We start from the raw sequence: 19,289 nt of genomic DNA on the forward strand, positions 1-19,289 counted from the left end.
ATGAATATATTATTTAATAATTTCACCCAAATAATTATTTTTACTATTTAATTTTATTTATTGTAAACTAATAGTACAACGGAATAACGAAACGTAACGCATTGCTTTGCCGGCTGTCAAAATAATTTCAACTGTCAAAATTGTGAAGATGGGAAATCGTTTCGTTCGTTACGAATCGAATTATCGAAATTATTAAACAATTTTTACTGTAGTGCGTTATAAAATAATCCCGTCAACATTTCATGCTCACGTGTGTGTGTCGTTTCAAATATTCTTTCAAATCTGGATGAAGAAACTATGATTGCTGCGTCTGAGCCTCTGGTATGTTATTGTTTTTGTTTTTCGAATATTAATCTATAAAACAATATTGTAATTCCTCATTTGTATTTAGCAAGTCTCCTTCTTAATATTTACAAACCCATTATCATTCAAATAAGAACTGAAACAACTGATTTCATACTTGAATTGGACTAAGTTTTGAAACGTGAAAAGAAAGCCATTTCCACACTTTTATTTCGCTTAAAAAACTCATTATAACTGTTTTGAACGCTGTAACAATAATATAGTTACTTCATAACCAAATGAATAAGGTTTAAACTCACCACTTTAACCAAAAGAACAAAATATCCAAACTACTATCCAACATCAATTTCCCAGGAGTTTGTGCCTCACGGCAGAACAGTGCTGACTAGGCACCCGGGTCAGATCTACAGCAAACACAACACATCAGCGTCGGAGAACTCCTTGCTGTACAAGCTCACCAACTTTGCCATCAAGGATGAGAGCCTGCTGGAGGCTCGGGAGACTGAGGAGCAGGAGTGGTGGTGCATCCGTGAGGTGTACTACAAGACTTGTGATGGTTTGTAGTTTATATTTTATACTATGTAATAGAGTGCTAATGACAATAACATTTAATATAATGTCAGTAATCTCAGTAACGAAATGAACCAAATTACCACTTAAAAGTAATTTCAGTTAAGTAGATAAATTGTTTTCTTTGTACTATGCTTAACTTCTGGAGTCAAACAAAAATGGTGTTCCTTTCTGTAGCATAGTAATAAACTTTATGATTATAATAAAAGTCTGGTAATTGTCTACAAAAAGTAGTATGACAATCTTAATGCTATAAAACAATATGATAATGCCCATTTGATTTTAAAAATACTTTACTTTTCAATAGATTTTGAAGACGAACCGCAACAACCAAAGGATTCAAAGTACGAGTTCAACTCGGAATCCTTTCGGGCACCAAGTCGTCTCAAAAATGACTTCAATATCTCTATCAAGTCGGAACTGATGAGTGGTATGAAGAAAATGGAAGGAGATGGCTTGAACTCCGCTGGTCCTTCCCGTGGTGGTAGTGCCAACAGTTCCAGTAACATGTCTAAGAAATTCAACTTGACTTCTGGTTCTGGTAGTAAGAATTCCAAAACTGGGTTAAATCCGAAGACTGATAGCTCTTACGAAGAGGAGTTGTATGTTAAAGGGTGTACTGCTGTTTGGTCAAAAGGTAAGGTCTAGCTATGTTTTGTTATAGCAGAGAATATTTTTAACTTCTTACAAATCTTTTTGAACATATAAATGGCTTGTATTCATATTTCTTGTATAGATAACACTTATTGTTATCTGTACTGCCTCATTGGTCGAGAAACTCGATTCCCGGGTTGGGGAAAGTATTACTGGGCTTTTTTCGGATTTTCGAAAATTTCTCGGTAGTAACACGGAGTCTGGAATTGTGTCCAGGAGATGGCAATAGGCTCACCCCTATTACATGGGACTTATAACACAAAATGGTGAAAAGTGGGTGTACATTGTATAACGGTATTACGTGCCGTAATGTGCACCTCTGCCTTCCCCTTCGGGGATAAAAGGCGTGAAGGTGTGTGTGTTATCTGTACAAATGGCTCTATACAAATTGGAAAAACTTATAATAATTTGTTAAATTAATTTCTTAATGTCAGTAAATTAAACTCACATGATAAGATGTAAATCTGATCCTAATTTTGTGGCACATATTATGTGGATAATAACTCAGTCCGATCTAGCACCCAGTGCAGCAATCTAGTAGCACCTGGTTTTAACATAAAAAGATGTGTACATAGGTAATAATTCTGTATTTCTAGGCCTCATCTCAATGCCAGCTACAAAACTCACAGATCCAGAACACAGAGAAACAATAGCTTGCTACACCATAGAAAATCCCATAAAACATGCAGCTTTCTGCAACTTCCATGTTGATATTAAGAACACAATGCTCATAGATGCTTTGAACACTCAAATTGGAGATGTGAAGAAAAACATAAAGATTGAAGATACCACAGAACATATACAAACTAAAACAATGCCCGCCATCTTGTTAATAGATAATAAATGTATGAAAGTTTATGCCAACGAAGGACGGGAATACATCACTAGTATACCATTTCAAGTGAAGAAAGTTTGGCCGATGAAGTACGGAGTCTTATTGGAAAAGGAGGCGACGCCTGTCACTCAGAACTCTGTCCTCCCAACATCTTTTATAAAATTAAACGAATCTCAGAATAGTACTTTTTCTAAGTCAAAATCAAACTTCCCGTTTAACATGAGTTCGAAATTGCGTCCTGAATCTGTGTCAGCGTTCGAACAGGATGTTGCGTTACCAACTTGCTTCTCATTAACGCATCCTTTAGACGAAGTAACGCCTATACTGATGAAGTCACCATCACAAGGACTTCAGTACTACAACGATGGAGATTTACAAATCATCTTCGTTAGTTCAAATCCGAGTATTATTTTACTGTATGACTGGAAACTAGGCACACATTCGCTTTGGAAGATCAGAAAAACTGTAAGAGATGAATGTCTATCAATGTGTCCAAATATGAATTCTACTACAACGGTGTTTAGTCAATCTTGTGACCTAATGGGCAGTCCAATGCAGAGCCAGAGGAATGTTACTAGTTGGGCTACTGGTTTGGGTAGTCCGTACCAGTCCAAGAAGTTTCCAAGTACTCCGACAATGTCCAGATCCAGAATCAACAGTCCAATGGCCAACGTGTTTCATCAGCAAGGTTTATCACCACATGCGTCTATAGGACAAGCGTCCTACACGTCAATGATGGCTAACAATGGTCCGCAGAATCCTCCATCGTTACCGTTATACCCTGATATCTGCTTGGATCACATTTGGACGGACACACAAGTAATACGGAGAGATCCTATTGAGTCTGCAAGTGATATGAAGACGTTCTTACATACAGATTTGGTTGGGCATGACTATCTGTGTTTTATTGTGAGAGTGGGAGGTGTTAGTAGATTACAGATTGTACGGTTGCAACGGTCTCACTCGTTGGGACAAACATCTAAGACGAATCTCATGGTTGGAGCGGTTTCTACCGTGTTGGCTAAAGATGCTGTGGTGCTGGAACATCTGAATATGATCGCACTGATCGATGAGGCCGGCAACATTATCTTGCAGTCTGGGAATCATGTTGTTGGGAAAGTATGTAATAATTTTACTATTTTGTTTCTTTTCGCTTTTCAACAGGGTTAGTCAAAACACATGTCATATCTTACTTGTAACATAATGGAGACTGCCTAACAAGGGGTCAGGTCTGATTCCCGGGTTGCACAAAAGTATAATTAAAGATAAAGTCAAAGTCAAGGCAATTTCAAAGTCAAAATTATTTATTTCAATTATAAGCACTTTAGAAAGTCAGAGAAAAATATTTAAAGACTTTTTTTTAATTTTCATGAAGAATAATTGTCCTTTCTTCCCCCAGGTCCACGTTGGCGGTGTCCTGGCCCGTCTAATAGACTCTCCCTACACCAAGCGAGCCACCTTCCAGTCCCCCTTCCCCCGCCGCAGCAGTCTCCTGCCCAGCCGGTGCAACGAAACATCCAACTTTGATGACTCAGCGCTACATCTACTGTCACCAGTCCCACATACTTCTACTGCGAGACACGAGCAAAAAGAGAGTTTAGGTCAGTAGTAATAAAGTTGACTTTAGCTTGGAACATCTTACTTTCTAACCAGTGTAATGAGAGCTCTATCTATGATGACTCAGCAGAACTCATACTTCTACCGCAAGACAAAAAGAGAGCTTCGTCAGTGTTAATAGAGGTGATTTTGGCTTGCATAAAGTTTGCTATCAATACATATGGAACAACCAAAAATAAAGTTTTAGTTTTCAAAAAAAGAAATGTTTTTGCTTATGTTTAAAGTACAGCACATGTATGTTTTCTTTCCAATTTAAAATATATTGTATGTTCATAAAAATAAGAAAAAAAAAATACTAAACATCACTTCATCTATCCACAAGAACATTTAACATAACTCCATTAAAAATAAGATTTAAAATCGCTTAACCATCCTTTTTATCCCACTTTCAGGACTATGTGGCCTCTGCGACGCGGCTGGCTCCCGCATGACACTGCAGTTCGAAGCCGGACCGATGTACAGGATATCTTTGCCTCCACTGACTTGTTCCACTTTAGTCACTCGGTGTTACACTGCTCTAAGAGCTATTCTGCCTAAAGATATTACTATGCAGGTGAGATTTCTTATACTAAGTTTTACTGGCGGATTTTTCCTCGTGAATTTAGCTTCTATCGTTTTCCGTACTCCCATAGAAACATACTTTGTATTATAATATTATTTGTGGAGCAATATATCTGTACATTTGTTATGGTTTTTGTAAAACACGTGACGTTTTAGTTTGGACGAGGCCTTTGGCACCTGGCAATCGGACATACCGAAGTGGTGAAAGAACGCAATGATAGCTTAAAATACATTTTGTCTTGTTTTGATTACTCTTAGCTATTTTTGCACTACATAGTTTTACAATGAGTGGATATTTTACAAACCTCACCTAAAACAATCAAAATATTTACAGCACACTAATCAAAGTTCCTTTTTCGGTAAGTTTACTAATTAAATTATTTTTCCAGGTCATAATAAAATGGTACGGCGTCCGCAACGCGCCGGGCACACAGGACCTCACTCCCGACCAAGAATGGTCAATGTTCTCGAACCTACTCCTCTCTCTAATCGGATATGACGTGGAAAGACTGCAAACCAAACAGACTGATGACGTTGACCATGCAGAGGTCGCCACTAAGAAGCAGAGGACCTCAAGCGATGGGTCCTCAGACGACTGGGAGTACCTACTAAACTCCAAGATGCATAAAGCCATAGGCCAATCCCTATCCATGCTAAAACTCCCAGTACCAAACTCAGATAGCCATAGGAAGAACAAGAGATCAAGTACTGAACCGGAAAAAACTATTCAAATCAATACAAATTCTATGCTGTTCCCATATGTACTACAAGTGCTATACTCCCTACATTTAGTTTACGAAGAGATCAAACTAAATACTCTACTCTGGAACAACTTAAGACCGTTGTCAGCGTTCTTATACCAACTGTCAAAGGATTTGAAATTAGATGCCTATGTGAATCACTATTGGCTGGATTTCCCAACGGATTTGAATTTGGAATATGACGATGAGTCCCAGATTTGTGAGGGTACTTGGAGTAAGTTGTGTGAGCCCGTCTACTTCAGCCGGGATCCCCCAAATGTGTATTCGTATTTGAATTCTATGCTGAAGGATTTGGATGTGGGATCCTACCCGTATTTGGCTGAGGTTAATGATATGTCCCGGGATATTATTGAGGTATGTACTGAATATTATGTTTTAATCTTTTTCATGTTTTGAGAATTTTGTATATTTTTATCCGGCTGCAAAGAAAGGGTTGTGTTTTTTTGTAACTGTCACTTATTTTTTTTTCCCAATTCAGCTAAATTTATTAAATTCTATAATCCAAAGGCAAATCATTTATTCCAATTAAACCATATACTTAGGTACTTTTGAAAGGTCAACAAAGAAAGAAACAAACAATAGTCTGTCCGTCAGTGAAGCTACGTTCCAAAGTGTAGCTTTGAAAATTTAAAATATATGTTTACAATTTCTCTGATACATTCTGATAATAGTCCTTTCTAGTCCGTTTAATCTTCGAAATTCAAGCGATCCTCAGGAATCTCAGAAAAGTGTACTATTCAACGAAAATTTTGCTCCACAAATAATCTAATATACAAAAACAACCGTTACAGATTCTATCAACAGTGGGTTGCGGCCGTAGCGCCGGTATACAGACCATATCCAGCAGGGACACCGTCACCGCCAGTAGCACGCCGCGAGCTCGCCGCGATACCCACGACTACAGCTCGCCGTACTGCCAGGCCGTCATCATGGCCTGTGATAAAGGTATGTGCTATTGTGTACAGTCACTCAGGATGCAGGTTAAAAATAAAGATATGTTTAGATCTAGCTTTAGATTTAGATTTCAGTCATGATCGTCCTACTACAGGGCAAAACCCTAAACAGATAATATGTTTAGTATTTGAAAAAAAATGTCCAGTCCTTTGCCCAGGTCTCCAAATGACCAAAGACCCGTCAAACTGGTAATTCCTCTTATGTAGCTGATATCCAGCGTTTGCGCCGTACACCATAAATATACTTACTTTTTGTTTATGATATAGGACGTTAATTTTATTATATATTACAGTCTGAAAATATGATAGAATTACGTCATTATAACTACAAATATACACAAAATAAGAAGTAATCGAGAAATAGACTAAAATATCTCGTCAAAATACATACAAGGAAAAACATTCCACATTCTTGTCTTATAATTCTTAATACATCTTCTTCCAGGTATAACCCTCCGCGACGTGGACAACCTGCCGCCAGCGCTGGGCCTACTCCTGCTGACCATATTCAGCCGCTGCAAGAGCTCCCCGCCCGCCGACTGGCCGCCCGAGGCGTACTACTTGGTCATGAGGGAAGACCTCGCCCACCAGGCAGAGGTCGCTCATACTATGAAGACTGCGTCTGATTATATGGAATGTAAGTTCAATTCAATTGTTGTAATAGCTTGATAGGACTTGAAAGTCGGCATTTAAAAACTCACTCTTAGAAAGATTTTGACACTTTTGTAGTCTTGGAGCAATTTCATACAACATGCTTAACCTTTGCGCAACTCTGTACCTTAGGCTATAATTTTAAATAAAAAAATCGTAATTCCTATTCTATTCTGGATACTTAACTTTAATGTTACCTATTGAATTGGAACTGCGGATTATTTAGCGGATTTTCCGGGGCTCCGGCACAAATAGCAGGATAATACCTAAATAGGAAATAGGAACGGGGTGGTTTTTAGTCAGTAAGAGTTATGACACTACCTCTCGCCTTACCCAAGATGGAAGAAGACATAGGATGATTTTTCCTCATTTAAAAAAAACCTGTATCTTCCTAGCTTAAGAATACCCTAACATTACGCAATCTTGCGCTGATACATTTGTTGATGCGCAAACACATGTCACCACATTATCAATTTGCGCAATACACAAAATATTTAGCGCAAATACTAATCTACACTATTTATACACAAAAATGTCCATTCATGTCCCCAGTCATAGCTCTAGAAGTATTAGAGAAGGAGACAGTATACACGTTGGCCAAGAAACCAGTAGAACCAGCGCGGAGTAACCCGGAGGATGCTGACATCATCACCGGCATGGAACATCTGAACACGCAGCTACTTAGTCTGCTGTATCCACGGGATCATAGGTGAGGTGAAGGAGTGTTAGTTAGATCTTCGGAATTTTGTTCACTTGTTGCACATTTCATTTTCATTGGTTTTATTTAACAATGTTTTTTCCAATTGTAGAGAGAATAGCTTCACGTATATTTATATTATTCTTAAACCTTTTCTATAATACCTCGGTGTGTCAAATTACACAACTAGGTATTATTATATGGAAAAGGTTATCTCTCTTCTTTTCTTACTCGTATTTAAACTAAAACTCTGTCAGGATACATTTTTGGTTTTCTCGCACACTAACTTCTTCCCACCCGCACTGCTCGAGCGGGTTCGTACGGAAGAGGCTTCTTTTTGACATTCCGGAGATTAGCACGTTCAAACAAACACTTCAGCTTTATATACTAGTACCTACCTATATATTAAATGTATACTTAATATCAATTGTACTACAGTTCCAACTTTTTAAAAGTAAGGAGATCCTATTTTGATCTTCTTATTTTCGAAACAAACTTTAACCAATTTCTTTTCCAGAATGACAGAAGTAATAAACCTCCTCCAATCCTCGATCCCTGTGACTATAAACCTGACGCAGCGGCCCGAGGTATCGGATCACGACTTCATAGAGGAACAGGAGAAGTACCTGTTCGCAGTCAGCACCAGGACCATGGCGCTACCTATTGCCAGGTAGGGGGTGTTTTGCAGGATTATCTGTGTATGATATATAGAGGTCTTCTTCGGTTGTATATTTGATAAAATAAAATGTCACTGAACTTCAATTAAGTACCTCAATAAAGTTTGATTGATTGAATAAGAAATTTTGAGCTCAATTTTCGAATTGAACAAAAGAATGTTGCCAGATTTTTCACCCTATTCATTCAGAGTACGGACACTAGTAGTTTTATCATCGTGGCTCCGAAGTATGTGAATTTGTTGGTTCTATACCTGATCATTCATAGATTACAGTTAGAAATATTAATTCATTGGTCATGGGGCATTGGTTATATTACGTGGATGTGGTGTCCCGGTCATGGGGCATATGTTGTATTGCTATTGTGTTGTGTAGAGGCATGGCGAGCCTGCGCTGCGTGCCGTGCCCGGCGACGGAGGCGGTGGAGTTGCCGCGCGTGTGCGTGTGGGGGCGCTGGCGGGGCCGCGGCGCGGGCGCCGAGGGCGCCGGCCCGCCCGCCTGGCCCGCCTTCCACAACGGGGCCGCCGCCGCACTCGCGCTCGTACCGCTCTCGGGTTCACCATCGATTCTGAATGGGTCATCTACAATAAGCCAAGGGTTAGTATGTGCTGTCTAACTTCACCTACAACAATTCTCTTCTTCAATTCAATCTCAATCTTGGCAATGCATATCTAAGAGAAAATGAATATATTTATCAATAGCTAAAACGCCTTAAAAAATAGTTCAATTCGCGTGTTGATCTACATGTATACTTTTAACAGATTTTTCTTAAAAACTATACTTCCTTTTGAGATACAGGCAGGTATTTCTCTAGTTCGGGAGACAGAGCTTAATGTAATACATTGGATGTTGGTATAGAAATAAATTTATTATTTTTATAGTTCATCACCTAACTATCTAATTCAGGACTCAAGACTCAACCATAACTGTTCACTGTTACATATTTAATAGGGGAGGTAGGGGATCTCATGGGCAGTCGGGAGACATCGGCATGCCCTTTTACTGATCCTGTCGAGGAACACGCTTTTTTCTTGGGTTTGGGCCTTACTTTACCGCTGGCAAAACGTTCATCCATAGACTATCTGTTATTTCCGTCAGTTGTCAAACACAAACACATTTGGATCGCCGCACTCGTACAAAGGTATTTTGTTGTGGATTCGGATCGTAATACAGAGAAACTTAACGAAAGGTATGTGTATTTTTTATATATTCTATTGTAATTTACTCTAATAAATTAAAATAAAACCGTTTCAATACCTAAACAAAAAAAATGCCGGTATAATTGTGTTGAAAATGTGTCAGAGGGAGCAATGGGCATCGGATGTGAGGGAGGTTTGGGCATGTCCAATGCTCTCTTCTTTATATTGCGTACAGGAGGTCTTTTGAAGCATTATAATTACCTCTTTAATTAAACTATTTGAAATATTTTTAATTACAGAAAGATTCAAAAAGAAATTTGTTTACGACGAGAAATTCCCAAAGATTTGATATAGCCATAGAAGAGGTATCAAAAGGATCAAAAATAAAAACACCTGATAAATATAAATATAAGCCTTTATGGGTTATAACTAATTTAAATAAGTCGTGATACTGTCATCTTTTTTTTGTTGTTATTCGTTTATTTTTGGAGTCTATTGTAGATATTAAGTGTTTTACAGGCCACCAAGCCTCCCACCGGGTGTGCATAGTATCTCCCTAATAGGGAACTTGGGCACTTTTGACTTAATCTTTTAATTACCTCGTAATTAGGAGACTGATTACATTATAAGAAAGTTCTTTATAAGATATCTAGCCAAAAGTATGGAGCAATAGGAAGTGGCAATAAATGTAGATTATCTACAAAATCTGACTTTTTATGCATTAAATTGTGAAAAAGTGCCCATGTCTCCCCTACCTCCTTACATAAAAAATAAGGAATTATCACTTAGTTCATTATAAAAAATATCTATCGAAACAAATGCTTTCTTCTTCGTACAGGGTACAGCAGAGATGTCGACGGAACACGCGGGCTTCCTGATGGGGCTCGGCCTGAACGGGCACCTGCGGGACATGCCGTTCATGAACATCTACGAGTACCTGGTCAAGTGCAACGAGATGATCAGCGTCGGACTCTTGCTGGGGCTCGCTGCTACTTACAGAGGTACATTAGGTTCATTCTTTTTCAAGTACTCTCCCGTACTTAATTTTTAAGTTAGAAAAATAATAGGTTCTTGTGTTCACTTTTGTAAGGCCTTACTCGTCAGATTTACTGGAGACCCGACTCATTCTCCACCCTCAAATCCCCAAATCTTCAAAGCCCGAGTGAATAGATTGCTTGCAGAAGCCAATAGCGCATTTAGACTTTTTTGAACAATTTTTGTGATTCGGATAATCGGCGATTCGTATGATAGTCGGAGTGATGCGGATAATTGGATATGATAACTGTAATTCTATTTGTTCTTCCTAGGCACGATGGACGTCCAAGCGACGAAGATGATGAGCATCCACCTGGAGCCGCTGCTGCCGCCGACGTCCATCGAGCTGGACATCCAGCAGAACATCCTCGTGGCCGCGCTGCTGGGGGTCGGCCTCATCTACCAGGGCACGGCGCATACGCACTACGCACAAGTCTTGCTTAATGAGATCGGTGAGTTACTGTCATGGTCCATAGAGTTTGTTTTGGTACGGAAATGTTGAACTTGTACCAGTCATTTAAATTGATTTACGTCCTTGACATGTAGTATAAGTGTTAATGCAACCGATTTGCAGAAAGAAATCTCAATTTGTTTAGTACAGGATTTATATTTAGGCAAGAGTTCGGATTCTTGATTGAGACAATTCTCAGTAATGAAGTTTGAAATTGTCTCACCCCATGTCACATGGGGCTCATAACATAACTTATGTGCTTTTGTCTTATTTATTTTGGTTTTTTATAAATGTTCTGTAATCATCATTATTATTAATGTCATTTGCTTGTGAATACAAGGCCTCCAATGTTCAAATACCCAAGATATAACCCCTCTGTCCCGCAGGTCGTCCGCCGGGCCCCGAGGCGGAGGCGTGCGTGGAGCGCGAGGGGTACGCGCTGGCGGCGGGGCTGGCGCTGGGGCTCGTCGTGGCCGGCGCCGCCCCGCGACTCGGGCCTGATACACAGCACATCGCGCGCAGGCTGCGGACCTACATGCTGGGCGGGGACAAACTGCCGCTCACTGGTCGGTTGTACTTGTTTCTAGTAATATTTCAATTCACTATTACTACACATTAACTTAATAGTCAAATACTCAAACGTCAATCAATTATTAAGACGCGCTCAAGAATAAACCTGTCCCTAAAAATTCTTTGTAAATGACAGTGATATTACGATATGGAAGTGCAACTTAAAGTTTTGTAGAATTTCAGTATCCGGGTGTTAATGTCACAATTTGAAAATTTAGGCAATCATCATCAAAGAATTTGATCATCAATGAAAGTTAAAATTATAATACTGATTATGATTACATTGCTAATCTAAAAATATGAATTATTATTAAACGTGTACTCCTTTGTGGTACTCCATTAGCTGTTCGCTTGCTTGTTTACTTATTGCAGTAACTTCAGTAACTTACTGGAATATTATTTCAATTAAGGTTCTAAAGCCGTATTTAGTAATTTAATGGAAAGTATAATCTTTAGTGTGCCTCCATCTAATATCAAAAACGCACCATTTAACCAGGTACACAAAAAGAGAAATACAAGCAAGGCTCATTTGCCGTCCGGGAAGGTGCGACAGTGAACCTGGACGTGACGTCTCCCGGCGCGACTCTTGCCCTGGGTCTGCTATACCTCCGTACTGGTTGCCCTGCCAGGGCCGCCTGGTTGCAACCACCTCGCACTGCGTACCAACTTGACTTCGTCCGACCTGATCTGCTTATGTTACGAGTTATTGCTCGAGGTAAGTTCTGTGTTGTCTTTAGTTTTTAGCCATAATGGTTCCAATACAGGGCAAAGGCCTCCCTACCTTCCTTCTACTCCTCTCTGTGTAAAGCTTTTTGCGACCAATTCTTGTCATAGATGTCGAGTTCGTCTTGTGTTGCTTTGTTTTTCTTGTAGAAAACCAGCGTGATCCAACGCTTTCGTTACGTTTTGTCGTGGAAGTGAGCTTACCGGAGGCCTAATTACCCCCATCCCAAATCTCTCCGATCCCAAAAAAATTATCAATCCTCAAATCTCTAACCCTCAAAAAGCCAGCAAAGCAATTGTAACTCCTGGTGTTTCGGGTGTTATAGACGGCGCCGATTGCTTACCATCAGGTGATCCGTTTGCTAGTTTGCCGGCTTATCCCATAAAAGTTAATGCTAATGTCACAAAATGAAATAATAAATGATGGGTGTCGAATGTTGCAACAGATTTTTTCATCTAATATAGGAACTTAACGTTTTTGCAGGCCTAGTACTATGGGACAGTATAGAACCCACAGAGGAGTGGGTGGAGAGCCAAGTCCCGGACACCATCAAACCGTACTGCTTCGTCAAACCGACGGAGGATAACATCGACTATGAGGCTATGAAGTGAGTATTATGATATTTACAGTAGAACTCCAATTATCCGAATTAATGGGGACCGGGACCCATTCGGATAATCAAATATTCGGATAAACGGATTTAAAAAAAAAATTGCCATTGAAGAGAATAAATGCTACGTTTTGATATTGCACTATTTTTTTATTGAATTAAATTGCGGGGGGAAGTCAGTGTAGGCACAACGGCAAGTTAAGACAAGTCAAGTCAAGACTTGACGCGCAAACACTGGCTTCGCGGCTTTTTTTGGTCAATTTTTGTGATTCGGATAATCGGCGATTCGGATAGTCGGAGTTCGGATAATTGGAGTTCTACTGTATATTTTATTGCTCAGCAAATCGAGTTAATGTAGTGTGGAGTCTTATGTACAATATAGATTTTATTAGTATTTAACAAAGGGACATTGAATTCTTGACAGCTCCAGTGGTTGATCAAACATGACCGCAGCTATATTGGCGCCATCTAGGGAATAAAAAAGCTAAAGCCTTCACTAATTGGATGAGTGTGAAACACTTTTATTTCAATTAAGAATTCATTATCTCTAATGTTTTTTTTTTCGTCCTGAAATGAGCCATTTTATCCGTGTTTTTTCTTTCTCTATGAAATTTTATGATATATATAAAAACTACTCTATAAATGAAATAAAATTGAAAAACTACTCTATAAATTAAATAAAATGTTTAGTTACTTAACATTGCTTTTTTTATTAACTTACTAACTACTTTATACTACACATGCCTTAAGACTCCTTACCTCCTTAGTAGCATAAAATATACTCTGAAATATCCCCATAAATTTCCAGCCAAGCGTACTGCAACATAATAGCAGGCGCGTGCTTCGCCCTGGGGCTCCGGTTCGCGGGCTCCGGCGACGAGGAGGCGCGGGACACGGCGCTGCACTACGCCAACCTGTTCATTGCCGTCGGCGGGCAAGACCATCGCCGAGCTAGCTGGACGGTCTACCTTGGAGGCTTGTCTCTGTGTCTGCTTGTTGGCTGCCGGGATGGTGAGTGGGGTTTTGTTGTCTTAGTTATAGTTATTTTAATATGTCTTGTTTTATTACCACTTCATACAAATTGATATTAGCTGTTGGCGCATTCGTTGGGTAATCGACTGCTGTTCAATGTGTCGCGGGTTCGTATCCCGTGTTGACCTGTATTCATGAGTACAATCAGGTTTAAATGTCGTTCACTAATTATCAGTACTTTATATATTGAAAAGAAGAAGATAGAAAATGTGTGGTAGTAATAATGCATGTGTATACCCCCGCAGATAATGTGCGGCCGCGGCGACGTGTCGACGCTGCGCGTGTGTCGTCGCCTGCGCGCGCGCACGGCCGCGGCCCCCGCCCCGCCCGCACCACACGCACTCACGCACGGGGGACAGGTACACACTGCTCGTCACATCAGATATCTAACTATAAAACTGTCGTCAAAAGCAATCCAACCATTTTAGAGACTAGAAAAAACAAACAGACAAAAAATTATAAAAAAAATTTTGGTGTATAATAATCTATAATATAAAAAATTATCAGATTTGATGCTAAAGCATCGAAATCGGTTCGTGAATTCTGGGGTTATAACCACTCCATGGTTTTGCATTTGTTGAAAAAGTCTCAAGCTCCATGAGGTTTATAGCAAATTATAAATTCAAGAAAAAAATTAAGAGAAAAAGCAGGAAAACACCAAAAACCATTGGTGACGAAACGGAGTTCGCCGGGATTGCTAGTATATCCTATGTATATTTACATGCATGTAATAAAAAGCGATTACATTTCAATCTGACAATCAAAAAAAGTGCACATCTATACTAATATTATAAAGGTGAAGAGTTTGTTTGATTGATTGTTTGTTTGTTTGAACACACTTATCTCGACAACTACTGGTTCGAATTGAATAATTATTTTTATGTTGAATAGTCCGTTTATCGAGGAAGGCTATAGGTTATAAAACATCACGATATGCCCAATAAGAGCCAAGCAGAGCGGGTGAAACCGCGCGGAAGTAGCGAGTAACTTATATTTCCCCGACAGATGGCGGTGCACTGTACGATAGGGCTCCTGTTCCTGGGCGGCGGGCGGGCGACGCTGAGCACGTCCCCCACCGCAGTAGCGGCGCTACTCGCTGCCTTCTTCCCCAAGTTCCCCACGCACAGCGAGGATAATAGGTATGGTATAATACTAAAAATCACGATTTACTGGCTACGGTAGCTCAAGCGACGTCGCCACATCGCTCTGTGACTCGAAACTAGTAGAACTTTTCTCCATTAAGGTACACGAGTAAACTGTGATTTTTAGTTAATTTAGTATGTCTCACGTTAGTTATACGTTAGTATAATATGTTTAGTAATGAGATATTTTTGCACTGCTAGAAAAACTAGTTTAACTTAAGATCTATATTGATCAATAAAATATTTGCTGAGGTCGAGCAAGTCAGTCAACGTGTAATAGGTAATCTAATTAGGTATTTTGGCCCTTTAACTTGCTTGACCAGAGTCTTCCAATGGTCTCATCATCATAGACGTCATTAGCCCATTTTCGTCCACAGTTGTCCAAAAGTGGACATGAAGCAGATGCTCATAGGCCTATCCAATAGCACGCCACTAAGCTCTTGGACTGTAAAATTGAACACCCTCATTAAAGCAATCTTCCCAATCCCCGATTCCCCAACAACCCTTAAATTTATAATTTCCAAAAAAGCCAGCAACACACTAGTAACCCCTCTAATGTTTCGGGTGTCCATGGGCGGCGGCGATTTCTTACCATCAGATGATCCGTCAGCTCGTTTACCGGCTTATAACATAAAAACAAAACAATGCCATAATTAAATCATGATTATTTTCATACACAGACGTGTGACTCACGAGTCCTTTGGTTATTTCTCCTGACCAGGTACCACTTGCAAGCCTTCAGACACCTGTACGTGTTGGCAGTGGAGGCCAGGCTCATACTGCCGCGCGACATCAGCACTGAGAAGCTCTGTTACGCACATATACAGGTACATAATATATAGTAGAATAACACCAGTCGAAGCATATTTAGGTTATATCAAATTCCTTAATAGATATAAATGTAATTGGCGCAAATGGACCAGCCCATTCAATTTATTCCCTTAATCGAAAAATTACAAGTAAACAAGAACTTTTAATAATGAAAGAGCGATGCTTCGGCACGAATGGGCCGGCTCGACCGGAGTGATACCACGGCCTAGCAGAAAACCGTCGTGTAACAACGCTTGCGTTGAGTGAGTGAGGTTACCGGAGGCTCAATTACCCCCCTTCTCATTCTTTCCAATCCCCGATTCCTAACAATCATTAAATTCCTAACCACAAATAGGCCGGCAACCCACTTGTAATGCCTCTGGCGTTTCGGGTGTCCATAGGCGGCGGCGATTGCTTACCATACCCGCAACATACAGGCGATGTGCTCATCCCTCATCATCATATGATCCGTCTCCTCATATACCTCCCACAACATAAATACCATTCTCCCATCCAGGTAATAGATGTAAACGACGTGGTGAAGGAGATGAAGGCGCCCTGCATCATCCCGGAGCTGAGCACCTTGAAGGAGGTGAAGATCAACGACCCGCGGTACTGGCCCATCACCTTCCAGAGGGACAGGAATTGGGACCAACTCAAGTGGGTCTTGTTTAATTTTCTATATCTTCAGATCAAACGTCAATGTACTAAAAACTGGTTATAATAATGGATATGGTCGAAATTAATCTAAAGATTTTAGATTGAGATCAGATATTAATTGGCACGACCTTGCACGACGGGGGTAGGGAGAGACAATGGAACTCCAGGCAGAGGCAATGGAACGCCAGGCAGAGGCAATGGAACGCCAACTGCTACGAATCTTACATACCTTTTTCGCTTCATTAGCAGTCTTCATGCATGCTCGTCGTTTAAGGGTTGTTTTAATTTGGTCTTTTTGAATATATAACTAATCTCGTCAGTATATGCCCGTCTTGGGCATCGTATACCGACGAAATTTCCGTTGAATATTTTTTGTTTCAGTATACGTTCGTTAGACTAACAGAAAATTAACAACTTTTACTCTTATTTCCAGACTATTCCTCGAGTACTCGTGGTGTATAGACATAAAGCAGCGCGCCGGCTGTCTCTCCTACATAGACGACCCGCAAGGCTTCCTCACAATATTAGCACAGACGCTCACACTCGACAAGTCCAACATTTGGTCCACGAACACGGAAAACATAGAACTGTTCACGAATGATGACAAAATTAGGAACTTTGTAAAGCAGTATTTGGTGAAAGATGTGGGTGAGAATATTTGCGGGGATTGTTTGGTGGTCGGGCGTCGGAGGAGGAGTGTGAGGGAGCCGGTGCGGGGCGCCTGCACGTGCCGCGCCTACACGCGCCCCGAGCGGGACCACCTGCAGGGACTCGCCATGCTCACCTACGACTGTGTCGTCAAGGATATACTCTGTGCACTGCCCATTTGGACTACGTTCTTGAAGGTCAGTTGTGGTTTATGGGTATAGATTAGATTACCCTTTAATTATGTTTTACTGTTTATTCACTGTTAAATGTTCAATGGAGCTCATAATCGTTCTGTTTATATCTGTTAATATGATTGTCATAATAAAGTCAAAGTCAAAGTTTACGTTGCCTGGGAAACTGGCTACATACATACATATAATGCCAGTAAATATCGACTTCAAGCTTATTGTTCTAAAGTTCAATATCATACGTATCATAAAGCTTCAAATAAATTTTCAACTGACTTAAAAAAAAACTTTCTGTATTTAACATTAGAGTATGTTCTCATTAATTTACTTTAAAAACTACACATTACAACTCTTTTCCTTCCAGATAATAAAAACAATGAAACCAGACCCAACATCGTACCACATTTGGCAGATCAAGCTCCTACTCTCCCACATAGACAACCACAACAGGAGGACGATGAACGAAATGAAAGTAGACGATCAGGATCCCACGAACGAGCCACTAATCTCAAATGAATTCACTCTAGCTATAAAGCAGAAAGTATCCAGTATCTTTGACAGCTGGGAGTCGAGGCTGGCTCCGTTTCTAAGGAAATATCTTGGGCTGCCCAGCAGTCGGAAGATCAGCGGCTGTGACGATGATGTGAAGAAGATCCTCAGCGGGTTTCTGGTGTACCACGACCTGCCCAAGGGTGCTATGAAGGATGCTGTTGGTGGGTATTTTTTGTGTTGACTTTATTGTTAATTATGAAGTTCAAGTTCTTCATTTTGAATATCTTATTGATATTATTATAAATCTATGTCTTAGAAGGCTAGAGAGTGAGATAGGGTACTTCTTTTTCATGACGCTAAAGTCGAGAGAATGGCTAATTGACGTAATTAAAACCAATCACAATAAATTAAATATTTCTTGTTAATTGACTCCTAATGCCTATTAACAAGGTTTTGATATATCTTGTTTCTGTTTTTCTATTGGAGACTAGGTAAATAATAACTGCGTGGTCAGCGTAGTAGCTGGGCAAACAACTGTTGCGTAATGTGTATTTTGTAAATGCGCCTTGACACAAGACAAAACTGCAGTGTGGTTCGATTGTCGAAAATCGAACAATGCCTTCCTCGCCTTGGGTGAGTGAGAGGCAAACGGATGTGTTCAGACTGTTACTGACTAAAACCAATTCGTTCCTACTCTTGCTTTTCGAGCCGGATCCCCGGTAAATTTGCTATTTTGTAAATGTCCGCAGATAAAAGACAAAACCGTAGTGTGCGGTCAATTATTTTAAATGGCGTTTTGTGTTTCCAGGAGACGACGAGCTGTCGGTGCTCCTGCAAGTGTGCGGGGTGTCGATGGAGGCCATGTCGAAGCTGTGCGAGCTGCAGCGGTGATGGCGCGCGCTGCACCGCGGGTACCGCACGCGCTCCAAGTGCCGCGGGGACTGCCGGGCCCACTGGGGCACGCACTGACTCATGCCCACTGGACCAGGGGCCAGTCTGCTATTACAATAGGCTACTTTCCTACTAGTCAAATTCAATACTTTTTTCGAAACGTCAAAAACGATATTTTCTATGAACTTTGTATGAAATAGTGCATTATGACGTCATAAGTTTTTGACGTCAAATAGCAGACTTATTTCTAGAAATTTAGCTAGAAAAAATCGAAAATTAAATAGTTCATCAAATTTATGAATGAGAGTGTGATTATTTTTTAATATTTTATTGTATTGAAAAGTTATAATAATTTATTTTTGACCGAGGATAGTACCCAATTGTGTCAGAATGCTCGATCACTGAGCAGTGCGAGATGGACGGAGCTATGAAGGTTGTATAGCTCCGTACAATTGTAATAGCAGACTAATGCCCCAGATTCTTTCATCATCCTTATCATCAACACAGATACCTATTTTTATGTAAAAACTATCATGAGACACAATTAATCATAATTAACTGCATATTCACGTAAATAAATTGAGAAAAACAAGCTCTTAACTATCAAGTTCCATCTGCAAT

At 40.1% G+C, this 19,289-nt stretch overlaps 1 protein-coding gene across 1 annotated transcript; it reads left to right on the forward strand.

The window, feature by feature from the left end:
• Positions 1-121: 121 nt before the first annotated feature.
• LOC118267421 (anaphase-promoting complex subunit 1) lies at positions 122-18,922 on the forward strand. Its single transcript, XM_050694296.1, is given in 27 exon segments — positions 122-321; positions 658-859; positions 1,181-1,510; positions 2,124-3,481; positions 3,762-3,963; positions 4,372-4,532; positions 4,930-5,655; positions 6,093-6,246; positions 6,700-6,891; positions 7,458-7,614; positions 8,120-8,272; positions 8,652-8,824; positions 8,827-8,873; positions 10,254-10,416; positions 10,723-10,902; positions 11,288-11,467; positions 11,968-12,186; positions 12,679-12,802; positions 13,614-13,737; positions 13,739-13,816; positions 14,083-14,196; positions 14,843-14,976; positions 15,701-15,806; positions 16,307-16,449; positions 16,883-17,294; positions 17,650-17,998; positions 18,586-18,922. Coding segments are annotated over 27 exon segments (6,288 nt in total). The 5' UTR covers positions 122-297; the 3' UTR covers positions 18,669-18,922.
• Positions 18,923-19,289: the final 367 nt, after the last annotated feature.

This window comes from Spodoptera frugiperda, chromosome 6 (genome assembly GCF_023101765.2).
Source record: "Spodoptera frugiperda isolate SF20-4 chromosome 6, AGI-APGP_CSIRO_Sfru_2.0, whole genome shotgun sequence".
Taxonomy (NCBI): domain Eukaryota; kingdom Metazoa; phylum Arthropoda; class Insecta; order Lepidoptera; family Noctuidae; genus Spodoptera; species Spodoptera frugiperda.